Genomic DNA, 24,327 nt, shown 5'->3' with positions numbered 1-24,327 from the left:
ATGTCTCAACAGAATTTATCTAAGTATCCACAATATATATATATATATAATCTATATGCAGGATTTTGTCTCAAAATAGTTGTACTTTTTTACAACAATTATTTCACATGAATCATTTCTTTTCTACACAACATTTACCAGCAAATACTTAAAAGTCCTTCTCAATTTACCTTGACAAAAGACAGTTCTAAAATGGGAGGGAATGAGTTTTTTTTATCTCATGTTGTCAACTTTTCAACATCACAACAACTACACTAATAACAAATACTGATTTATACAAATGTTTAAACGTTGTAGTAGTTAAGCAGCAGTAAAGAAACATACATATAGTGGCCACTGAATTCAGTTTCTGGAGTTACAGTGTCTCAATTTTATTTCAGTAATTACAAAACTGTCTAAAAGGAAATTAAAACAGAAAAAACTTTTGTATTAGTTGGTACTTAACTAGAATATTGCTTAAATGTTAAAATGTACAACAGTGACATTTTAAACTCATTTCATTAGAAGAACACAAATGTCTTTGTGTATGGATATATCAAAACTTTTATGGTTAAATAACTCAAAATGACCTTAAAGGAAAAATTTATAAAATTTACAAAAATACAATAAAAAATGACAATCAAGCATGCTTATGAATTATTTGACATAGTATCTTGACAATTAAAAAAAACAGACATTACAGCTGCTCCATACATCCAAAACAGTTGGTCCACATGAAAACTTATATTACTGTATTACTTCGAATTTAAGACTCATCTTTTTTGCACATTTTTTTTTAACTGAAAACTAGGGAGCATCTTAAATTCAAGATATTATTTTTCACTCTTCAATTTGCAGAGGGCAATGTTTCAAAAGTCTTGAAGGCAAAAGGAAAAAAGACTTTCAAAACGTCGTCCTCTACATTTGTGTCTGCACAACAGACAGTTGCTATCTATTCTACGAAGTTTCATCATGAATAATCTTGCCCAAACAATCTATTAAAATACTTCATTTTCCTCGAACAACAAAAATTTTGGATTGGACTGTATTTTAAAAAAAGAACTTAGCTTGAAAAGACTAAAAAACATGTACAAAAAGTAAAGTTTGCTGATGTCAGTGCCTCTAGTGGTGTAGTTGGATATCACCATCCTTAGTCTTTGTCTAACTCTCTTGTTGTTCAGATGCTATTTTATTGTTTTAATTTTTGTTTTTTTTTACCCAAGGAAAAGTGTTTTACATATAACACAAAATTTAAAGTAAAAGTTAGTTTTAACATATTGCAGAGAGTTATGAAATAAAGGACTGCCTGTAACTAGAGAAGTCTTAATGTTAAAAGTAAAAGAATGTACAGGAAACAGTGGTATTTCTTTCAAGGCTAGTCATGGCTGTTGTGAGAAAATTATGAAAATAGAAGGTTTATCATTACAACGAAGGACAACAATTAGTCAGAAATTGACATCAGATTTTGAAACAAAACTTATTGATTATCACTGTTATTGATCTATGCCAAAGGAATCAAATTCCCTAACCAAACTGGTAATGCAAATAAAATAGCACCTTTTTAACATTTTGCACAACTACACTTTAAATGTGAAAGGAGAAAAACAGGTGACAATCAAAACCATTGGTTATGAAAAGTTAAGAGTTAGTGTCATGTTATAACTGCAGGTGGAAATATGTTACCACCATATGTCATATTAAACAGAAAAATATAGTCAAAAGAAAATTTTTGCAAAGATGTAATAGTTCATGCACAAAAACATGCATGGATGACATCAGAGTTAATAGAAAGAGGTTGGGATGTGTACAAGGATGTCAGCTTGGTGCATTATTAAAGAAATGATGATAATTCCCAGAGGACTGATAGGTTAGTTACAACCTTTTGATGTGTCCATTAACAAGTCATTCAAAGATCGTAACTCGTATGCGTTATAATACTTGGCTAAACAAAGACAATCATGCTTTGACACCGAGTGGTAAAATAAAGAGGTATCAGCATCATAGTGGAGTGGATTTCAAAAGCTTGGAAAGAAGTGTCAGACAATATTACTAGAAACTCATTTTTAAAATGTTTATCCAATGCAGAAGATGGAACACAAGATCACATTCTCTGAGACAACAGTGAATCAAGCAATGAAGATACTTCAACTTCAGAATATAACAGCGAGTCAGAAGAAACATTAGTGTCATGTTCTGATTAAATAAAGAAAGTAGGAAGAAACATTACTGTTACAAAAATTAAAAATTTCCTACATATTTTCTATATTTTTGTTATAATTCATTTCAAATATATTATTAACATGATTGATTTATTAATACTCTTTTAAAACATATTTATTCCTTTCTACTTACCATCCAAATTTCTTTTTCCCCTGAAAATAAATTTTTAAAATTGAGGTGCATCTTAAATTCGAAGTAATATGGTATTTAACTTCAAAATTATGTACAATATCCATAAATGTTTCCTCATCTGATTTTGAACATTTTTCAAGTCTCTTTACAGATAACAAACAACAGGTACTGTAAAGATATTTTCATTCAACATTTTAGTGCAACAAAATGTAACCAATTAACTTGTTTTAAAACACTGCCGTTGCAATTAGCTTTTCTCCTTTTTCTTTAGTGGTCGTTTACTGGCATATTTGTTGATTATTTCTACAATGCTTGGCTTGTGTTCCAAAATTCTCATCATTTGTTGCTTTGCCTCTATCATCTGATCTTGCAATAGCTTGCTTCTCTGGATATTTCCCTAATAACCAAAGATATATATGAATATATACACATATGTGTTACATAAATTGATGAAAATGGAACAACTATTAGTAAAACGTTTTTTGTTCTTTTTGCTGTGTTATTTCTTCATAAAAAATTATTATTATTATTTAATTGTAATCAGCTATAATGCACCACTGAATACTTTGATCTATTAATACATATTTTCAGAATCATGAATTCATTTCTCACACCTGTTTCAAGCCACAAACACCCACTTCCCTAAAGTTGGTGCACTGAATGGTAAGTAAACAGGAAGTATCATTCAAAGACCTTACAGGTTTCAAATTGGTTAAAACTGAAAAAAAATGCAACCATAATTGAGGCAGTATAAAATATGCACAATTTATTCTTGATGTTATGAAGAGAAGAATACCAAACCAAAACTAAATTACATTTACACAGAGTTTTAGTGTTTCAAATAATGCAGTTCAAGGAACAGTAGAACATTTTGCTTGAGCTGGGAGATTAAAGCATTTCTATTTACAACTGATCAAAACAATCCTAGAATAAATGCAGATACAATGAGTATGCATACAGTTAGAAGAAATAACTGAAAGGTTGCAGTGAAAAAACATAATACTTCACATGTAAGTGCACAGGTAAGAGTGTAAACTTTTCAAAGGGTTAAAAAAGAAATAAGAAGAAAAAGAAGGTTTTAATCTACCAGAAACATTTTGGTATCATTTGAAAAGTTGTAAAAACAACTAACCTAGGGTAACTTGTGAGATGTGTAGCAAAGACGAAAGGAAATAGTAACTAAGTATCTCAAAAACCTTAAAGCATTTCTTCTCCACCAATATCATCCCACAGTTCAACCCATTCACTGGAGCTAGAATGTATATCTCCCAGTGCTCCCTCTCCACTGCACCACAACTGGGACAAATGCTTCCTGTTGTCACTATTTATGCCTTCCTCTGCTGGATCCAAGGTCATCATCCTGACTAGCACCCTCTTGTCTAATTGTCTTTTCATTGCCAAGTAATTGAACACTACTTGGCTCATAGTGACTATCTTTTAAGCCTTCAGAGTAAAGCACATCAGGGACACTTATGCAGTAATTCAGGTTACTATTTGCTGCGCCAGAAACGTAGGTACATTCAGCACTCAGTTGTCATACATTTCACTTAGGTATCTTGTTGGTTATTGTAGGACTGAGCAAAAAAAGTGGAGGAGAACCATATATCAACATTAGGTGGGATGTCAGTAAATACCTTACTAATAATTTTGTATAACAGTGGGAAACATTTATCTCAGTCACAGAGTGAGAGGGTGGGAGCACAGAGAAACATACCACAGCTACAGTAAATGGATTAAGCTAAAAAAGGCCTATAAAACACTGATCCTCATGCCACAATAGTACTTCTGCAACCATTCTTAAAACAACGAATTTTGATACCTTGGACTTAAGACGTAAGACTATTACAGCATGTATAGCAGTTTCACAGTCTTTAAACATAAGTAAAAAATACATTATGATCAGATAAAAGTAATGAATGTCTCTCACCTAAACAATTATTCAATAGCCACAGTGAACTGTATAGAAACCATTGTTCAAGTTGTAAGAGAAAAGACACACACAACAAACTTTAATATAGTCTGATAACGTGTTTACCAGCACCTTCGTTAATGTGTTGAAATTTATGTTTTTTTCCATTCAGCTTGGTGACAAAGAGTAAATAACTTTTCCTTTTTCTAGCTGCACACAATACTGGGATCCACTAAATGATCAGTAAGCATGTCTTCTTGCTGGAAAGATAGCTGTTACTTAACTTGTGATGTCCCAAAATAAACAGCTATCTTTTGTTTCAGCAAACCTTGTAATGGCCCTAGGATTCCCCACTCATATTCAAGGGTGGTTGATTTGAAGTCACATTACAAAGGTAAATGGATAATAGCTTGACTTTATTTATGTTATTATATTTTTGTATTTAAAGTTAGGATCTCCCTTGTTGGGCAGTATTAGTTTTAACTTGATTACATTATTCAGCTTTTGTAAGCTTCAGTGTACCTTCAGACTTTAAAATACTAATTTTAGTAATTTATATCACTCTCACAGAGTAAACTTTTATAGTTTTATATCAACATATCAGTTTTATTTTTGGAGTTTAGCTCTCTCTCCTTGTAGCCTACTCAGATTGAGCTGATGAGAAACAGCCAATAAAGGTTTATTTTCACATTTCTCTTTCTCTGGTACAACCTCAATACATTAACTGTAAACACTGTGAACTCTTTTCCTTTACAGATTATTGTATAGTGTGTTTAAAGCATTGACTCTTTCTTATTGAGGAACTTGAAATTTAAAAACTAAAAATCCCAAACTTTGTAATATAACATTCACAAGCCCAAAATATTGCTCTGCAGCATGGGTGAATTTGGGACCAAAATGCATGTGTGTGCTAGAGAGAGAGGGAGTTTGATGTAATTATTGTGAATGTCATGTGTATGCTATATCCCAAGAAAAGTGAGAGAGAAAATAAAATGTATTATTCCACACTATTGGAGGGATGGGCTGGTAATATTTTAAGCATGTAAGGAACTAAAAAGCAAAGGCTTCTTTGGCAATACTAATAGTTAATAGCATTCTCCTATGTGTTGAGGTAAGTATCTTCCACCTTTCCTCCACTGGATGTACAACCTACACTTCGAACCAATTATTTCAAACTTAGACTCATCCATCCATAACACTCTTTTCCAGTTTTTGTACTTTATAGAAAATTTAAATCTCTTGACAATATTTGAAGGTTGAAGTAAAGACTTTTTAACTGTTACACAAAACCAAATATTTAATTCTCACTTGAATCTTCTTGATACTGTATACCTGGACACATTTCTGTCATTTCGTAGATGGTTGTTTATATCATGCTTGAGATCAGTAGCAGTTGTCCTAAATCAAAATATTTAACAGTAGCATCAAGTTTAGGTGCTCTGCCTCTTCCTTTCATTTCAAATTTACATGTATCAGTCTCAATGTTTGGGGAGTACTTCAAGTTTTCAGCAATTTGTCACAGTCCAGCCAGAACCTCATAAAAGCTTCTATGCAAACTCTCTGCTCTAAAGACAATTCTCTACACTTTTTAGGCTGTTGCACAACAAAAAATACTTAAGATATAGTGTTAAACACTGTTTTCATCAAGGTGTATTTCTAAAATGCTATTAAATTGATGTCTTCAAACATACACCAATATTATATCCTAGCTTCTGTTTATACAGTTAAGACACTGCAAGGGTACCATAGGATTTATTTCAGACCCTAAATTTGATCAGTATGTTCATTCAAACAGAATCCATATGACATGCCCTTGGTACAAGTATATAGGAATTCTAATGAATAATAAGTATTCTCACCCTGGCTCATTCAGTTGTCAACATGGATCAGTGAAGCATTACCATAATTTTGAAGTTTACATCTTGTAATGGCCTGTAAGAATTAGCCCCTAACACTTTTGCACAATACTGTATTTTATGGTACCACATAATAAATAACTTTATACTCTCAACTTTATTTGTGACACCAAATGAAAAATATATTCAATCTTTAAGCTCATATAAAAAAAAATGTCTTCATACATTATAACATGAAAGTAAATACTAGGTTACTTTAATTTTAACTTTTAACACGAAAACGTTATCTCTGATAAAGGTAATGATGCAAGTAAATGGCCAAAACAAAGAACAGCATCCATGTACTGACTGGATGTTCCAGAAGAGATTCCTAATAAAAAACAGGAGTATGATAAATGATAATGCAAGAAAATGTTGGTTAACTGCTTAATGTGTTCAGCTTGATTTGAGAGACGACCATCAACCAAAGCTGCTTTATTATGACACTGTATATCGCTTCACCCATACTACTTTCACTGAACATCTACAACAAGAGCAAAATATTTCAGGGTAATGCCACGGGTCATACACTTACTTTAATCAGGTCACTAATCTTATTCATCACTTTGTCTTCATCCAAACTTAGGGGTTTACACTTGAGGGCTGGGGGATTATTTTCTAAAAGTTCCAAAATCTTCGATATCCTTGAGTAGACAGAAACTTCAAGCTCCACCTGACAGTAGAATATAATCTGGAGAATTAATTCCCTTTGAAGTCAATAACTTTAGTCAAAAATTTGGTATTTCTCTCTCTTAAAGTACTTTTCTATTTACGTATATTACCATATTACAGTAGCAACTGCTTCATTTAGGTTAAAAATGACACTTTGAATGTAAATTACACAGAACTGCTATAAAAATATTAAATTTAAAATAAAATTTAGCTATAAATATAAATTCTCTCATTGACAAAACGAAAATTATAGAAAAACAAATAAAAAGGTTTTTTCATATACATTCAAGTAATGAAAATCTTAATTCTTAATGTTTTGGCCTTAGGCCTACCTCACTTCAAGTACAATACAGAGATCATTAATGATAAAAAGATATGTATGTGATTTAACACCTGCCACATAATCCAGTGCAGCATCTTGATGTAATCCCAGAAAGGAGTTATTCCAACAAGGTTTGGGTTGTTTAGATTAAACAAAAAGATTATGTTTGGTACTGTTTGCAAGGTAAAGGTCATTGGACCAGACCTATGACCCAACCCAAGGTAATAAGAGCCAACATGGAGTAGATAACTTGTAAGTGTAGCAATAAAACAGGTTTGAAATGTTATTAGAGATGAGTGTGTATGTGATGGTATAAGTGTAGTAATTACACCAAACAGTGGGTCCAGATCACATAAGGGAAGAACTTAATCAAGTATATCTCAACTGATTTAAACTGGATATTTGTCAACAGATTATTGTTGTGCTCATTTTTTTATATTTTGCTCTCAACTGATTACTGCACTGACAACAAAACAAAAAAATGAGCACAACAGTGTAGTCATCTTCAGAAAGGGAGACTGGAATCATATACAAGAAACCATTAGTTTCAATATTTGTAAAACTAATGACATAGTAAAGTATTACTGAAATTGAAAAAGATACACAATGCATTTCAAGATGATTTCTCTAACAATTCTCAAATTAAAATATCATTTCTTCAATTGAAGGATAAATGTAAAGTAGAAGTATCATGTGACACTCCATATGGTACCACCATAACATAATCCATATAGATTTCATCATGTCTCACTTTCACTGATATTTGGTTCTTTTTTGCTTTAGAAGTTATGCCGGGTTTCATTAATTGAGATCTATCAAAACAACCTTAAATCACTGATTTCCAGAATTACCCACCCCTTGTTGACCATTCTAGATTCACTCCAAAAATGTCAGTTGGCTCATGTGTCAAACATTTAAAGCTTTATTAAATTGTATTTACCATGTTAACATGAAAAAAAGCACTGCTTGTGTTAATTTATGCATACCATGTTGTAAAACAAGCACTAATTATTGTTGCATACTACACGGTTTGTTTTTCATTAAAATTGCACAATGCTACATAAGAGATATCTGAGCTAGCTATATGTAATTTACTAATGAAAAACTAAAAGGAAGAAAGCTATTCATCACCAGCCACCATCAACTCTTGGTCTACTCTTTTACCAACAAATAGCACAATTGACACTCACATTATTATGTCCACACAGCTGAAAGGGGGGGAGTATGCTTGATGAGACAGTGATCGAAAGCAGATATTTTCACATTGCAAGGCAAGTACCCTAACCACATGGCAATATTGGGCTGCTGTATTTTAGAGAAATGTGTAGATCAAAATATGTGTGTAGTGTCTTACACAGATTTACTAAGATACATCTTTAATGAGGTACAAGTCCATGAAACTTGAAGAAACTCAGTAAAGATTTAAGCAAGAAATTCTTTTTTCAGTGGCTCTGCTTTTAAAATATTAACCATTGCATTACATTCAAAGTAATGCAAAATAAAAACACAGGGTCCATCAGTAGAAACATAGGAATCTTATATAATTAGATTATCCAAAATATGAAGGAAAACATTATTTTGTGCTTAGAATGAAGATTAAGGGCATGAATTCTTGAGCTTTATTTCAAATATGAATGCTCGATCACCATTGTTTACAGCATGTTTTTTTCAAACTATGCTCCGCAGAGCGCTTGGACTCCACAAGGAAATTTTTGAATGTTAATATTTTTTTCCTAAGACTATAAAATTGAATCGGATTATGCTGTACAAAAATGTAAGATATATCTTTTAATATTACACATTTATAGCATATTGAGCCTTTTAATATTTTATTCTGCCTAACGCCAGACAATTTTATTTAGCTTAGGGGGAAGTTCTCATGGTAAAAGTGTTAATACATTCTCAATTAACTTCAACAGTGGCACCACTGGTTGCTAGGAAATATGGCACCATCTTAAGATTGCATGTGTCATTGGAGATGCAAGATAGCTTAGTAATTTTTGGATAAAACATTAGTCAACTCTGGGTAGTGATGCCAACTGTCTCTTAAAAGATAGATCTGGATTAATGGCTAAATCTAGAACGAAATGAAACACGATGTCATAGCTGCAACTTGTTCAAATTTTAAATATTGTGATGCAATTAGATGCAGTATCAATTGTTTCAATTTCAAAGCATATTTATATGAAGTTTAATTATATGTATGACAATTATAATTGGTAATTGATAGATTAGGTTACATTTGTTGTAGTTTAATCAGACAAACTTGGTACCAATGAGCTCTTTGACGTTACACACACGATATAAAAATACATTTTTAGACAAATTAATAATTAGTTGTCACCCTTATAATGGATAAGTGGCTGAAGATCAGAAATAAACCTGATACAAGTAAAAATCTTCCTAGGCCTAATACAAATTTATCAAGTGTTATCGTTGAGTGCAAGCACTTCCATGCAGAATGATGCAAGAAGCACCAAAACAAGAAAGAAAAGAAAGTATGATGAAAGTTTTATTGAATATTGTTTTACATGGGCAGGTAATGAAGATGGGCCTAGTGGGTTGTGAGTTGAATGTGAAACAGTGTTGGGTAACAGTTGTTTGCATCCAGCAAAGTTAAAATAGCATCCAGAAACCAAACACTCCCAATTAAAAATCCAACTTCAGAGTGTTTCAAAAGAAAATGCTTGCAATTAAATGCAAAGAAAACATTTTGTTTGTTTGCTCATCAAGACAACAAAGGTGCTCTTATTGCTTCATATTGTGTTAGTTAGCATATTGCAAAAGCAGATGAAGCTCATACAATTTGCAAAAGATTTGATAAAACCATGTGCAAAAGATTTGCTAAAACCATGTGCAAAAGATTTGGTGGAGTGTATGATTCATGAGAAATTTCTTAAAAACATTAACTCTGTGCCTCTTCCTGACAACTCGATTTCTTGAAGAATCAAGGATATGTCAGCACATTGCTTAAGGGAGTTAATAAGGAGAGTAAAAGAGAGTCCAAATTTTTGGCTTCAGATAGATGAATCAACAGATGTTGCAGGTTATGTGATGTTGCTTGTGTTTGTTTGATATATTCATGAAGCTAGTTTGAATCGTTTTGAACGATTTGCAAATCGTTGCCTCTTAAAACAACAGACAAAGAAAAATTTAAACTGATCGATTTACTTATGGAAGAAAATGATATTCAATGGCAGTTTTGCTCAAGTATTTGCACTGATGGGGCTGCAGCTATGATTGGAAAATTTTCAGGTGCAGTGGCACACATAGAAAAGAAAAACCTGGACACTGAGAGTATCCACTGCTGTCTTCATCATCATGCACTTGCAATGAAACAAATGCCAGAAGACTTAAGAGGTATTGGATGTCAATAAAAATAGTTAATTTTATAAAATGAAGACCACTCAATGTGAGGATCTTTGGTTTACTCTGTGAGGACGTGGGAAGTTTGCATAAAAATTGCTGCTTCATACTGTAGTCCGATGGCTTTCTTGGGGAAAAGTGCTTGCTCAGTTTTACAAACTGCATGAGGAGACAGTTTTCTTTTTATCCGAATTCCATTTTGAACTTGCATAGAAATTAAGAGACAAATGCTGCATACAAAAAGTGGTTAACCTTTCGGACATATTTGCCTATCTAAATGAAGTGAATGCTGCAGTGCAGGGTAACGTACTTCAAAGCTCAGAGTAAAATGGAGGTGCTTCAACATAAGCTAAAACGTTGGGGTGAATGTATACTTATGGAAGAAATTAATTGCTTCAAACATCTCAGTGGTTTTTTTAAACTTATGAATGAAATTTCCTTAAGTGAAGATACAAAAGTTTCAGTCTTGCAGTACACATCTTATTTATGTACAACTACTGGGGAATACTTCCTTCATCATTTAGAAAAATTATTGTGGATTCAAAATCCCTTTGTTGACTCTGCAAATACTAAAAATTTGCATTTGAAAGAGAAAGAACAGCTTATAGAAATTTCACTGATAACACCCTAAAAAGAAAATTTCAACAAAAAGAAATTTTGGATTCAAATAGCCAACTACCAAAACATCATTGCAACAAGTTGCTTCTTTTATCTTTAACAAAAAAGAAAATTTCCATGTGCTATACATCAGTGGAATAATCTACATCTTAGCTCTTGTTTTGTTCTTTTATAAGCAACTTGTAAAAGTATTTCTAGTCCTGCTACCATGCTTTTAAATTTCTCAAAAGTTTAAAATTTGAAACACACCTTAGGAAAAATTTCTCAAGTATTATAAAATGCCTAAAATTCTTTGTGTGCTGTTAAGCACAAACCTACACAATATTCTATCAGCATTATGCTCTTCATGGGTACTATTTTTTTGTTTTTCAATATTGCGCAAAGCTGCACGAGGACTAGCTGCGGTAGCCAATCACAATTTAGCAGTGTAGGACTAGAGGGAAAACAGCTAGTCATCACCACCCACTGCCAACTCTTTTACCACTGAATAGTGGAATTGACCAGCACATTATAATGTACCAATGACTGAAAGGTCAAGCATGTTTGGTGTGACAAGAATTTGAACCTGTGGCCCTTGGATTACAAGTCAAATGTCTTAACCACCTGGCCTTCATGGATACAAAAGCCCAGTTTTTAGCTACATTGCCTGAAAAAGTTTGAGACTTAAAATGTCTTAGGCAAATTAGTTTTACAAATAAACTAACATTAAATCAAGAAATTCTTTGTAGCTATAATATGTAAAGCAATCTTGAAAGAAGTCTTCATGAGCTTAAAAATGGAAATAGTAAACTATATTAACTTTGGTAAAAATAAAAAAAACGAATTTTACTGGCCCAAAGATGGTTAAAAACCTCACCTTACAATTTCAACAAAGATAGTATGTCTAATGCTGTTGATTTCATGCTGGCTTCAAATTTGCAACCATTAAATTGGACTTTATTCTCAACTCCACCCACTGTTTTGCTGTTGTTTTTTTAAATATGAAGACTGTATTATTTTTGAGTTTCTAAGTTTATATATGAAGATGACATTCAAAAGACTTTAAAACTTTGTTTTCATCTTGACTGACAAATTTATCAATTAACACAGTTGAAGATTAAGTGACCTGAGAATTTCCTAATCTTATGATGTTAAATACAAAGACAGCCTTAAATCAACATTTGCATACTTTTTTCTCCTGAAATTATAGGCTGATTTTTTCTTCAATCCTCTTGCTAAATGATTGACTTACTTTTGGGATGTCTAAGTTCTACTGGGCAATGACTACTACTTTACACATTTGACTCCTCTAATTGTAGAACATCTAACTAACGTGCAGCATAATAGTTTTCTATCAGCAAATCCTTAATATCTACATCACAGAAAACAATCAACGGTTACATGGAAGAATAATTATTATAGAACTAGCAACTAGAAATCATAAACTTACCCTTTGGGTGTGAAAAAACCCAATGCGTAGCATTAAAGGCCTTCAAGAATGGTAAAAACAGTACAGGATTTAATATAAAAAAAAAGAAAAAAGGATCTACTGACAGACATCAAGTACAATAAAAGTTATTTTTTATAATAATTTTAATTTACCACTTCTTCAAGTTGTGTTGATAAATGATAGAACTTCCAACCATTAGACTTCTGCAATACCCCTTTCTGATTGGCCAAATCATACACTGTAGTTTTCTTTTCATCTAAAAAGATAAATATAACATTCAAATAATAATAGTTATATCTTGTTTGTATGTTTGTAGGATTATACAAAAGACTAAGTTTAAGAACAGATTGTGTAGATTGTAAATTTTAATTAACTTTTGGTTTTTATGTTAATTATTTCTCAAAAATCTGTTTACAGTTGTATCATTAGTAATCTCAGATTTTGGGTTTGTTGATAGTATAATTTGCTTCTTTATTATAAATTACTGAAAAATGCTAAGAGATTAAAAACACTCCACAGTGTTTGTTTTGTTTGTTAAATTTTGTGCAAAGCTACTCAACAGCTACCTGCTGTAGATCCCGAAATTAGAAGTGACCAATAAGATAGAACAAGCAGCTGCCAATACCATCCACTGCCAACCATACTGTTATGCTTTCATGGCTGAAGAAGCAAGCATGTTTGATATTTGGATTCAAGCCCATAAACTGAGTACCCTAATTGGCAGACCATGTCAGGATCCCACAGTGCTTGAATTTACATAAGCTTGTTTATTTAAGTGTGAATGTATGAGGATGTTATCTAACCCTTAAATGACATTTAATACAATGTCAAACAAAATGAAACAATTGAAGAAAGATAACGCTTCTACCAGACTGGATTATTCCAAGATTTAGCAGAATAAATATATTCACACATCAAGTTAATTTATTTTCAAAAATGGTACTTTCCTTAACTAAGTTAAATATGCATTAACCTTATTGTCATGGGTATCCTTTACTGAACATGACACAAGGTTTTAGTGTCTTACATTCAAAAGTTTATTGTACTACTTTATGTTTAGGTTATAATCCACATTTTACTAATATACAAGTTTTAAGCTCATAATTCTATGAGACAATGTTTTAAAAATGCCAGAATTTCTCCTAGTACGACACACAACACATTTTCTCTAAGTATTTTTTTTGTTTTATCCAACAACCCTCAAGTGACTATGATATTATATATTAATTAGTCCCTATAAAATCACCATTGCTCAGACAAACCATACTTCTAGATTTCAACTAAATAGAAAATCAGAACCCTCCTGCCACACCCTCTCTTTTTTAGGATTTATTAATAGTTCTCTCTTATGTTTAATTATCTGTTATGTATATCTGACGTGAAGCAGAGGTTTTCATCTATGTTGATGTATAACAATGTGTTGTGAACAGATAACTGCCAATTTCACTGAGGGTACAAGCTTTATTCTCACAGGAAAGGTAATAACTAGTTTGGATGAATTTCTAATGGTTCTTGTCGTATAGTTGGAAAGCCAGAAAATTTTGATTGCTTGAGGAAATTGTCTGTTTTTTACATGTTATTAGTCTATGTTCTCTAGTGCATTATTTAATTAAATAAAAATTATTTAGTGCACTACCATCATTAATACCAAAAAGTAGAGTTAACTGTCACTGATAGCCAAAAAAAAAAAAGAAAAAAAAGACAAGGATTACGACACAGGTAAGCATTTTATTTCTCATCTTTATTATTACAATATATAATGGCATGAATAGTAGTTAGACACAGTTCAAAGAGCAATAAAACAGTAAAATTTAATTTAATTAAAATTTAATTAATTCAACTTAATATAGCCATATATTGTTACAAGTGTAAATCTACTTAAGATAAATGAATGTTACATTTGAAGTCATTCTAGAAAGAACAAAAGAGTAATTTAGATTTATTCATGTTCCTTTTTGTGGTTGCAAGATCATTCAAATTCATCAAATGCACACAGAGTTAGGGTATAGAATATAACAGGTAAAATATAGTTTTACTGAAAATAAACATTTCAAATGTATTTAGGAGGTTTTAGAGATTATGCAAATGAAATTTGAGATTTTTGAGAGGAAGCATTTTTAATCTCAACATGAAAATTACTAAGAATATGAACTATCGAAAATAATACTCAATATATTCATGAAGAAATCTTTTTTTAGTTTATTAAAATACTTCACTTGAAAATATGATTTTTTGTGAATGAAATAATGCCAATTTTATGAAGATATACAAAGTATACTAAAACAGACTTTAAATGAACACAAAGAGGTCAAACTGATGGAGTCTGTGTTGAGAGAATAAAACAGAAGATATAAATGAAATAAAAACTCCAAAAATGCTCTATGTTGTACATTTAACTTTTATGATAAAATGGTATTATGCAGAAACAACTTGCCTGCCCAGTTTGACAAAGACACACCGAATACTCACATGCCAAGGAATCTAGACAGCTAGAGGATTTGTAAAGGTTAACTTAAATTAGAATAAACAATAATCCTGACACACAGTTATATATGACAAAGTGTGAAATTCATTGCAATGCACAATATTAAAAATTATATTTTAGACTTCAAAAAACTCTCAACATGAAGAGGAATACAAAAGACAAAAATATTATAAAAGTAGTAAAAATTTTGAAAAACTCTGAATCCATAAATATGTTACTCATCTAAAAGAAAGCAAGGAATTTAAAATTATTTTGATTAACAATTTTAAGTTACACAGACTTACCTTTAGGTTTTACATCACTGTATCTCAGAAAATGATTGTGACGAGATTTCCAAGTGTGGCGGTAGCCGCTGAGTAATGACATGCTGGGCCTCTTGCAAAATGTTACCCATTTAACAGGTTCTTCTGAAAATAATTTTGGACATAAATATTTATTAGCTCCTCCAAATCAATAACCCCTCAAAAAGGAGGTTATGGTATGTACCTGTTAAAATCATTAGCCCACAGAAAAAGGGGTGGATAAGGTGTTATGTTTACTAAAGGCAACACCCCCTTTCTCCTTTTGTACTCTTTGCAGTAAAATATCAATACAATAAATTTTGAATTCAAAATATAATGCTTTTAAGATTAAGCAACAAATCATACTTACACCTCTTTGTAAACTTGATAATCATCCCTAAGCTTTGTAATATAATAATTTACATTTCAAAATATGCAACATGTTTTGAATTTTTTTAACCCTTGTAGAATTTTCTGATTTCTTTTTTAACCCCACCTTTTCAGTACGTTTTACATCCTTCTTCATGAAATGGTCTATATACCTGCTTCATTATGTAGTAACAAAAGTTAAACTTTACAACAGTAAAATTCCAGAATAAAGTATACTAGGGCAATGGGAATTTGACTTGAGTTTAGCAAATGTAAATATTCCAATGGTTGTTTTTGACACCAATTTACTTTTCCAATAGCCAAAGTAAAAACATTAAGCATTATTAGTTTATAAATATTAAATAAATGTAACTGTTTGAATTACACAGTTGAGCATGAATATTTTAATAAAATTCAATTACCCAACTATCCTTACTAAGAATTCTGAATTTATCAGGTTTAAAGATTGTATCCAGTTTTCTCAACATTCACGTGTTATTTATAAATTCTGCTACCCAACAAGTGTGGATGCTCATGTTGAACTGACTGTTGAAAGACTGTGAAACAGTTTAACATGTTTAACCTTTGTAGTAGCTTCTGATTTCTTTTTTAAGCCCACCTTTTCAATATATTTTCTACCCAAGTATCATGATGCAACTTCAACTAAAAACACAAAAATGTTAGCATCACCAAAACAAAATTGTATTATACAGTCTTAAAATATTTTATAAATAAAATAAAAACATTGTTTCATGGAAACCACAATAAACGTTTAAAAACAAATACAAATATTAGAAGGAAAAATCCCATATATAGTTAGAAAATGTATGTTAAGTGTTATGATAATAGGTTTAGTAATTTTTGAAAAGCATCACTCTTTGTGAAACACTGTAAAGTTCAGTCAGATTTATTGTTTGTTTGTTTATTTTAATTCCATGCAAAGCTACACGAGGACTATCTCTACTAGCTGTCCTTAATTTAGCAGTGTAAGACTAGAGGGAAGGCAGCTAGTCATCACCACCCACTGCCAACTCTTGGGCTATTCTTTTACCAATGAATAGTAGGATTGACCATCACGTTATAATGCCCACACAGATGAAAGGTTGAGCATGTTTGGTGTGACAGGGATTCAAATTCACAACTCAGTTAGATTGAACTGGGAATAATACGGTTAAAAGTGATTTGTAATTATAACATCTTGGGTAACTTAAAGTATGTTCCCCTGTGGGACAGTGGTAAATTTACAGAATTACAATGCTAAGACCTAGAATTAATTTGCCACAGTAGAGACAGCACCACATGGCCCAATTTGGCTTTACTCCAGAACAAATGTAATTAATAGTTTCTATGTAGAATATTCTATACAGGAAAGTTTATGAAATTAACTGCCATCAAAATTTACTTTCTGTAGCAGTTATCAATGTTTTGATAAAACAATCAATAAACAGGTCCTTTGTTTTTGTTATCTTTGAAATTAAAGTCTTGAATGGGAGGTAGTCTACTAAAAAGTACAATATTACGACCATAAGCTTCACAAGCTACGAAAGTTAACTGACGAAATCTTCATAGTTTTAAATATGTTTCTTTCATCACTTCCATATCAGTAAATGCTAAATGATCTGTATATATTTACATAAGTCAAAATCAATCCAACTGTCTAAAACAATGGTTACACTGCATTAAAATAAATTTTAAAAGTGCAACCACCCTACAGTGGCATTTACATGTTTGAAAGATAGTTGAATCTCATTATTCCAAAATAAAACCATTCTTAGGCATTTGAACACTTTCCACCATCTATGCTAAACAATATAAATATTAGCCTATAACTTGTTTTGACATGAAAGAAAACACTGTCTCTTACTAATGAAAGCAAAATATATTTCAAGTACGACTTTAATTTGTCATATTGTTTTGAAAAATCGAATATGCTGATGACAGTCACAAAATAAGCTCATGAAGCTAATGTGCTACATAAGCTAAAAGTTTGTTGTTAAAAATGTAAACTTAAGTAATCAATAAAGAACTGCTACCTTTGTCCTTGTCTTCTTTTCTGTTACTTTCATCAACTTCCCTGTCTAATTCCTCTTCTCCATCACTAGAGTGTGGTCTAATTAATTCATTTGCAGCTCTAAAAAGCAGATATAAAACCATAATATTAGTTCTACACAAATATTGAAAGTAACTTGTAATCTAAGAAGCTTTAATCAAGAACATGAAATTATACATAATTTTGTACCATCTAAAACAATATTAGCACTACATTAATACTTCCATGTTTGTTGTAATAGATGTTATTACATTGACAAATATCAACATTTATGTTTCAAAAAAATGAGATACATTATAAATGATTACATGTAGTAAAGAAAAAACTTATTTTATATGAGTTTTGCATGTGTACAGATTAAAAGATATTAAAACTTGTTAATTCAGTTATACAAAAAGTCATATGCAAAAATTCCCAGATATATTGTGTTAAGGAACAGCTGAAAAACTCTTTCCAAACAAACTCAGTTATTTGCACTGGCCTTGTAACTACCAGGTAACCATGACAGTATCTATATTATAACTTTTAATATAGTTTGTGTACCTTCACAAAATTTAGAAAGCTTTTAGTAAACATTACAAACCTTTTGTACACAGAGATTCAGATTTTTTACCAAAGAATATTCTGTGAATATATGGAGTCAGAGTGTTGATATGTGAAAGTGCAAGACATGTTACCTTCACTATATAATCTCTACAGCCTCCTGAATGAATATAACATTTTTACTCAGTGGAACTTCATATATTATTTGCTATTTTCTCTACCCTAATCCTACATGGTTAGTTGATTTGACTGTCCTTGCAAGGATTCCTAAATAAATAATAATTTTCCTTTTTCACCATTCTGGAATGACTGCAAATTGCAACTGTTTATCAAAAATAGCTTAAGGCTTCTAACAGTCTACCTCTGTTTCTATAGAATTTATTTTTTGTTGCCACTTGCACTATATAAAAACTAATAATTCTGGAAATCACTTGATGAACATACAGCTTAAATTATTGTATTGATAATGTATCACAAGTTACTCACCAGCATAACTTATGGAAAATATTTTTATTTTATTCATGTTACATTATCTATCCTTACAAAGTTCTAATTTTTGCCATTTTAGTTACTTTTGTAACAATAAAGAACACACATGAAAACAATAAATTTAGTACTTATGTTTGGCCTCTTGTCCTAAGTCAGTCAATAAATCTTAAAGCCAATTTTTTGTTAGTAATGGTGATACTAGTACATTAAATAATTATTTCAAGAATGCCCATAAGAAAATGAAACAACAACACACACACAAAGCAACTAATTTACCTATTATAATGTAACTGACTTTCTCACTATGACATAAGTGCTTTAAAATAATTTATTGACCAACTGATCTGAAATCAGTGAGAGCAACATTCAGTCTGCAGATGAAACAAGTTACACTTTTTTGAAAACATAAAATTATGTATATATCATTTGGTAAGTCAAAACTCTGTCTTTCTGTGGGTTATAAATAATGTAATAGAAATGTCAGATTTATTGCCAACTTGTGAAAGTGTGTGACAAATGGGTGTGGAAAATGGGTCTGACATTCTCATTTATGACTCTAAAAACAGATTGAATGCCATAAAAATTAGGTTTTACCTTAGTAATATCCACACTGTATTGAGTAACTTACATTAAAATCATGACATCAGAAAAGGGTGATGAAAACACAGAATATGAGCAATTCAGTGCAAGCAAATATCACAATTCTCATAAAGGGAAAGATGGAGTATTTATTCAAATGCTTCCTTTTAAAATTGAGAAATTAAAATTTAAAGATTTCAAAATTTGGTTTATTAACTACATTCTAATATCAAGTTTATTTGTAAACATTCAAGTACTTTGATGCAATTCTGTATGTAAATATGTAAAAGATCTTGGTTTTTTGAATTTTGCGCAAAGCTACACGAGGGCTACCTGCAATTTGCAATGGCCATCCCTAATTTAACAGTATAAGACAAGAGAAAAAGCAGCTAATCATCACCACCCACTGCCAACTCTTGGGCTACTCTTTTATCAATGAATAGTGAAATTAACTGTCACATTATAACACCCCCCACGACTGAAAAGGCGAGCATGTTTGGTGTGGCTGGGATTCAAATCCGCGACCCTCAGATTACAAGTTGAGTGCCTTAACCACCTGGCCATGCTGGGCCAAAAGATCTTGACATATGCACTTTGACTTACCTACATCAAGAGGAGAAATCTCTGAATTATTTAATGATACTATTCAAATGTTTCTCATGAACATAATTTACAGGGATTTTGTATTTAAGCAAACTGACCTATTTTATATTTATTATGGATTCAAATTCAATTTTCATTTAAAGAATCACAAACTATTGAAGCACTGTAATCAATAAGTGTAAAAATAGACAAAGGATAAGAAAGTCTAAACTACAAAGAGATATTTAGTCATATCATCATAAACACTATTTATCATAAAGCATAAAAAATAAAGGTCAAAGAGAGCTCTCCATTTAACATGGTTGTCTAGAAAGCCAATGTATAAAGACAACCATATAAAAAATTATAGCAGTCACTCATTTCATGTCATCTACAAAATGTATAACACACATAGATAATAATTATACCTTATTAACAGCTAAGTACTTACAACTGTTGTTTTCTGGGCTTTTTCCTTGGAGACACTTCCTGTGTTACTACAGTAGTTGTAGTGTTCCATGCTGTAACATACACAATTTATGTCATTGCATCAAATAATTTATATTCTTTTAGAAGACATGATGAAATATTTAGTATTGATATTTTTCTTTGAAATACAAAAATGAAATCATTCTTCAATATAAAAATAATAATTTAGACAGGCTAGCTGTGGTATCCATATCTTGGAAGGAAGTTATATAAATTCACAATTAATGAAAGATACCTTCAAACATGAAAAGTCGTTTCCTTTATATATAATTCAAAAATCTCAAACAAAAAATGTGAAACAGTAAATTTGCATGTATCTCCTCATTGACCTTACAAACTTTCATGCCAGATTCCATGAAGATCCATCAAAAGAGATGAAGTATTGGTAAAAAAATAACAAAACATTCACAAAAACTACAAAATGCAAAACTGAAAGTTTGTGTGTATTTCCCCATGGACCCAATGAGTCTCCATACCAATTTTGGTGAAGATCAATCTGCAACTTGCTAAGTATTTATATGGACATACAATACACAGTACCATTATATTTGTATAGATAGCACCAGTGCATTAGATCTTTGTGTAAGGTATTCATAACGTCTTATTTGCACCCTGCAAAATGGAGAAAAATAAAGTTTTCTGTGATGGAAATAGAGGCAAAAAGGGAAAATTGTGACCCCTATTGCAAATCTACATACACGCAGACACAAATTTTGCAAAGTTGGGGGTTGCACATCACATAATAAAATCGATTTTCTAGTATCATATAAACAAGAGTTCTATTATAGTAAAATAGTTCAATTCTTAGGACTAGAGAGATATCTCCTGATTTGTTTCTTTCTTACTTTGGAAATACTTAACCAAATTCCATGAAGCACAATGTTGCTAGAGTACATAATTTTGGTTTAAACAATTCATATTAGTTGATAAGTATTTCTATACTTCTGAGGTTTTTATGTGACAGTTTTGAAACAAACATGAGAAACATGAACCACTTTTTATATCTTTGCAAGCAGAATGAATGTGTACATTTTCAATAAGAAAAATTATTCTTGGTCTTTGTAAATATTTTTGTTATTACCTTGCAATTCTCTATTACTTTGTCATTTTAATTCCTGTTAACATATGTGCATCACCACATGATACTGTCATTGTTAAACCAGTTTTTAATAAATGTTTATGTTCTTTTCAGTTTGTACTTGTGTGTGCTGTAAGTTGAAACATGAGGTTTAAATAAAACTATTTTTTCTGTAAATATCAAGAATAGCCCTTCTCCTCTTTATATTATATTTAAACTCTTTTATTCTTCATCATAAAGCTTTATTTTATATATTTTGGCTATAAATCAATGAAAACTTTCAAACATTAACAATGATCTTGGACCCCACATTTCAAAATAGTACTATTATTATTATTATTACCTATTTCAGACAAGTTATCATGATTTTTTTCCAATAAAATTCTTGGTTAAGACCAATCAATATCTAATTAATAGAATTTGTTTCCAATAAATAATATGTTCCTTTACTTGTGCATGTTGTATGAATTTTAATGTACTTAAACACTAATATTCAATACATAAGGACAGAAGTTTATGTATATTTCAAACACATAGTTTACCAAGAAAAGAAATTATAAAAATAATTTCTGGACTTAAGATTTTTTCTAACTGTTGTAAGCTCCATATACCTCACAAATTAAAAGCATTAACAAATTTATTCACCCAAAAGAGTTGCAAATATTCATTAAATATAACATATTATACTCTGTATCAACTATTGGTTCTTCAAAGGTAAGTTTCATTAGTAAATGTTCAGTCATATTTCAAGGGATTATAGCTTCTTAATAAATTACATTGATTTCTTTGTCAATATTCTAACGATTTTTTGTATGTTTAAAAAATTAACCATTTAGCAGTTTTATACTCTCATATGTTATTTATAAAAACTACTCTTACCATTATCAGTCACCTGTTGTGATTCTTGTTTTATAACAACCCCAACTATTGGAAACTGTTTTTTTATTCCTTCTGAAAAGTCACTGTTTTTGGTTTGTCTGTGGACAGGGGCTTCTTTTCCTAATTCACACCTAATAATAAGTTTTATACATAGCAAATTTTAATGTATTATTTAATTAAAAGGGATAATTACACTATGATATTTTTCAACTTTTATGTTTATAGAACCTATAGCCAATTTATATTCCAAAAATATACTTAGAGCACGAACATTCTCAGATTCTTCCAAACATTTCAAAATCACAATGTTATTTGAGACAATAAACATATTTCAAAACATTTCACTTTAACATCAAACAAAACTAAACAGTACAACTCTACATTTCATTATATGCAGTACTATTACTTATATTTATTAAATGAGAAATGATTTTTTATTTGACAAGTTGCAAAATTTAATTTATTTGCAGTTGTAATGATTTAAATTGCATTTACACAAATTTAGTCAGTTTATGTTTTTACACATTATTCAGAACATCATAAAGATTCCTCTCACCACAGTCTGTCATGGTATTAACAAGATGATAAAGATTATTAGTATCAAGTCTACTGTTTAAACTTATATTAACTTGAACATGCCAAGAAGGATGCATCCTGCCTCACTGTCAAAACTGCACCAAGATTTACAAAATATTAAAAAAAATGACACCACTTTTCCACACACAAAATAAGTACTTCATACTTTAAACTTATTAAATAAAGTTACTTATTTCATTTTATAAATCACTAAATTTGATTTTGGATTGATTCAGGTGTATTTTGAATAAAGATGTGAAACATTTACAAGCATTATGAATTTTATCTCAGCATAATTTAGTTCTCATAGTCTCCCCTAGGAGGGTAGTTGAAGTAGCTTTTGAAAAAAAGAATACTAATTTAAACCTTGACAATTCAATATGTTTAATTTTTATTGATTTCAGCTGAGCAACGTTGCTGAGTTGTCATGGTGTAATGTAATTACCCATATCTCAGTTTAGAGAAGTCACAAGCTAGTGATCTAAATATACAAGAAAAACATTTTTCCTGTTTTTCTCTAACTGTACAAGATAGTATGGCTTTCACTTCAAGTAGAGAATGGAACAAAATGATAAAAGATTCAGCTTGGTAATATATTACCAGCAGAAAAGATGTGAATGTTAGAATGGTTTATTTTTCCTCTGAAGCTTGCCTTATCATTTCATGTTTCTTTTGAAGTATGATGTTACAGTATGATAGGAAATATTTTTTGTGAAATAAAATGAAACAGGCTTAGTTAAATCATTTTGTAAATCACTGTATAAAGTTGTTTTCTGATAAGAGTGCAATGTTTACATTAAGCTCTACCAGTAACTGCCTGAATAGGCAAATAAAAATGTAGAAAAGGAATGGATATAAAATAGGTTAAGAACTCACTACATCATATATTAAGTGAAACTTCTGATTAATTACCTTAACACAAGTCTACTTGCTTTTAATTTTGTTATGGTAAAAAAGTAATTTTAATTGTATGCCAGTGACTGTACACACAGTGAAATTGTGTGGCATTTTTTAAATTCAAAAACAAAGATAAAATTCAATGTTTTATACCAAGCTTTTAGACGCACACATGAAAAAGTAAAAATCGGTAATTACAACCCACAACACAGGTAAGATTTTAACTGTTTTTTTAAAAAAATCTGAAAAAAAACTTTTGAATTTTCAGAGTTGCAAATTCATAGAAATACCACAAATGAAAATAAAATATTTACTTGCAAAACTAAACATTTGAAAAATAAAATGTAAGAAATAATTACTAATTTATGTTTTGTTTTTAAATCTGAAATGCCATAACAAGACAAGGATGGTGCTATGGATAACTGATTGTATGCTAAGTATATTAGTTAACAAATGTTTAATTCACTGAACTGTATTAACACCTGTCG

General features: G+C 30.7%; 1 protein-coding gene across 1 annotated transcript in view; it reads right to left on the bottom strand.

Moving 5' to 3' along the window:
- Positions 1–346: 346 nt before the first annotated feature.
- The window catches only part of LOC143237162 (uncharacterized), a 91,072-nt gene continuing 67,091 nt past the window's right edge, over positions 347–24,327 (bottom strand). The window contains exons 15-21 of the mRNA XM_076476112.1: positions 22,367–22,497; positions 20,372–20,441; positions 17,711–17,808; positions 15,312–15,434; positions 12,695–12,798; positions 6,671–6,808; positions 347–2,728 (exon numbers count right to left, since the gene is read on the bottom strand). Of these exons, the coding sequence (XP_076332227.1) occupies positions 2,579–2,728; positions 6,671–6,808; positions 12,695–12,798; positions 15,312–15,434; positions 17,711–17,808; positions 20,372–20,441; positions 22,367–22,497 (814 nt within the window). The 3' untranslated portion in view covers positions 347–2,578. The remainder of the gene's footprint in view (positions 2,729–6,670; positions 6,809–12,694; positions 12,799–15,311; positions 15,435–17,710; positions 17,809–20,371; positions 20,442–22,366; positions 22,498–24,327) is intronic.

The sequence above is a fragment of the Tachypleus tridentatus genome, chromosome 13, assembly GCF_004210375.1.
Source record: "Tachypleus tridentatus isolate NWPU-2018 chromosome 13, ASM421037v1, whole genome shotgun sequence".
Lineage (NCBI taxonomy): Eukaryota > Metazoa > Arthropoda > Merostomata > Xiphosura > Limulidae > Tachypleus > Tachypleus tridentatus.
Note: the sequence above shows the minus strand (reverse complement) of the source record. Positions and strands in the feature narration are given on the sequence as shown.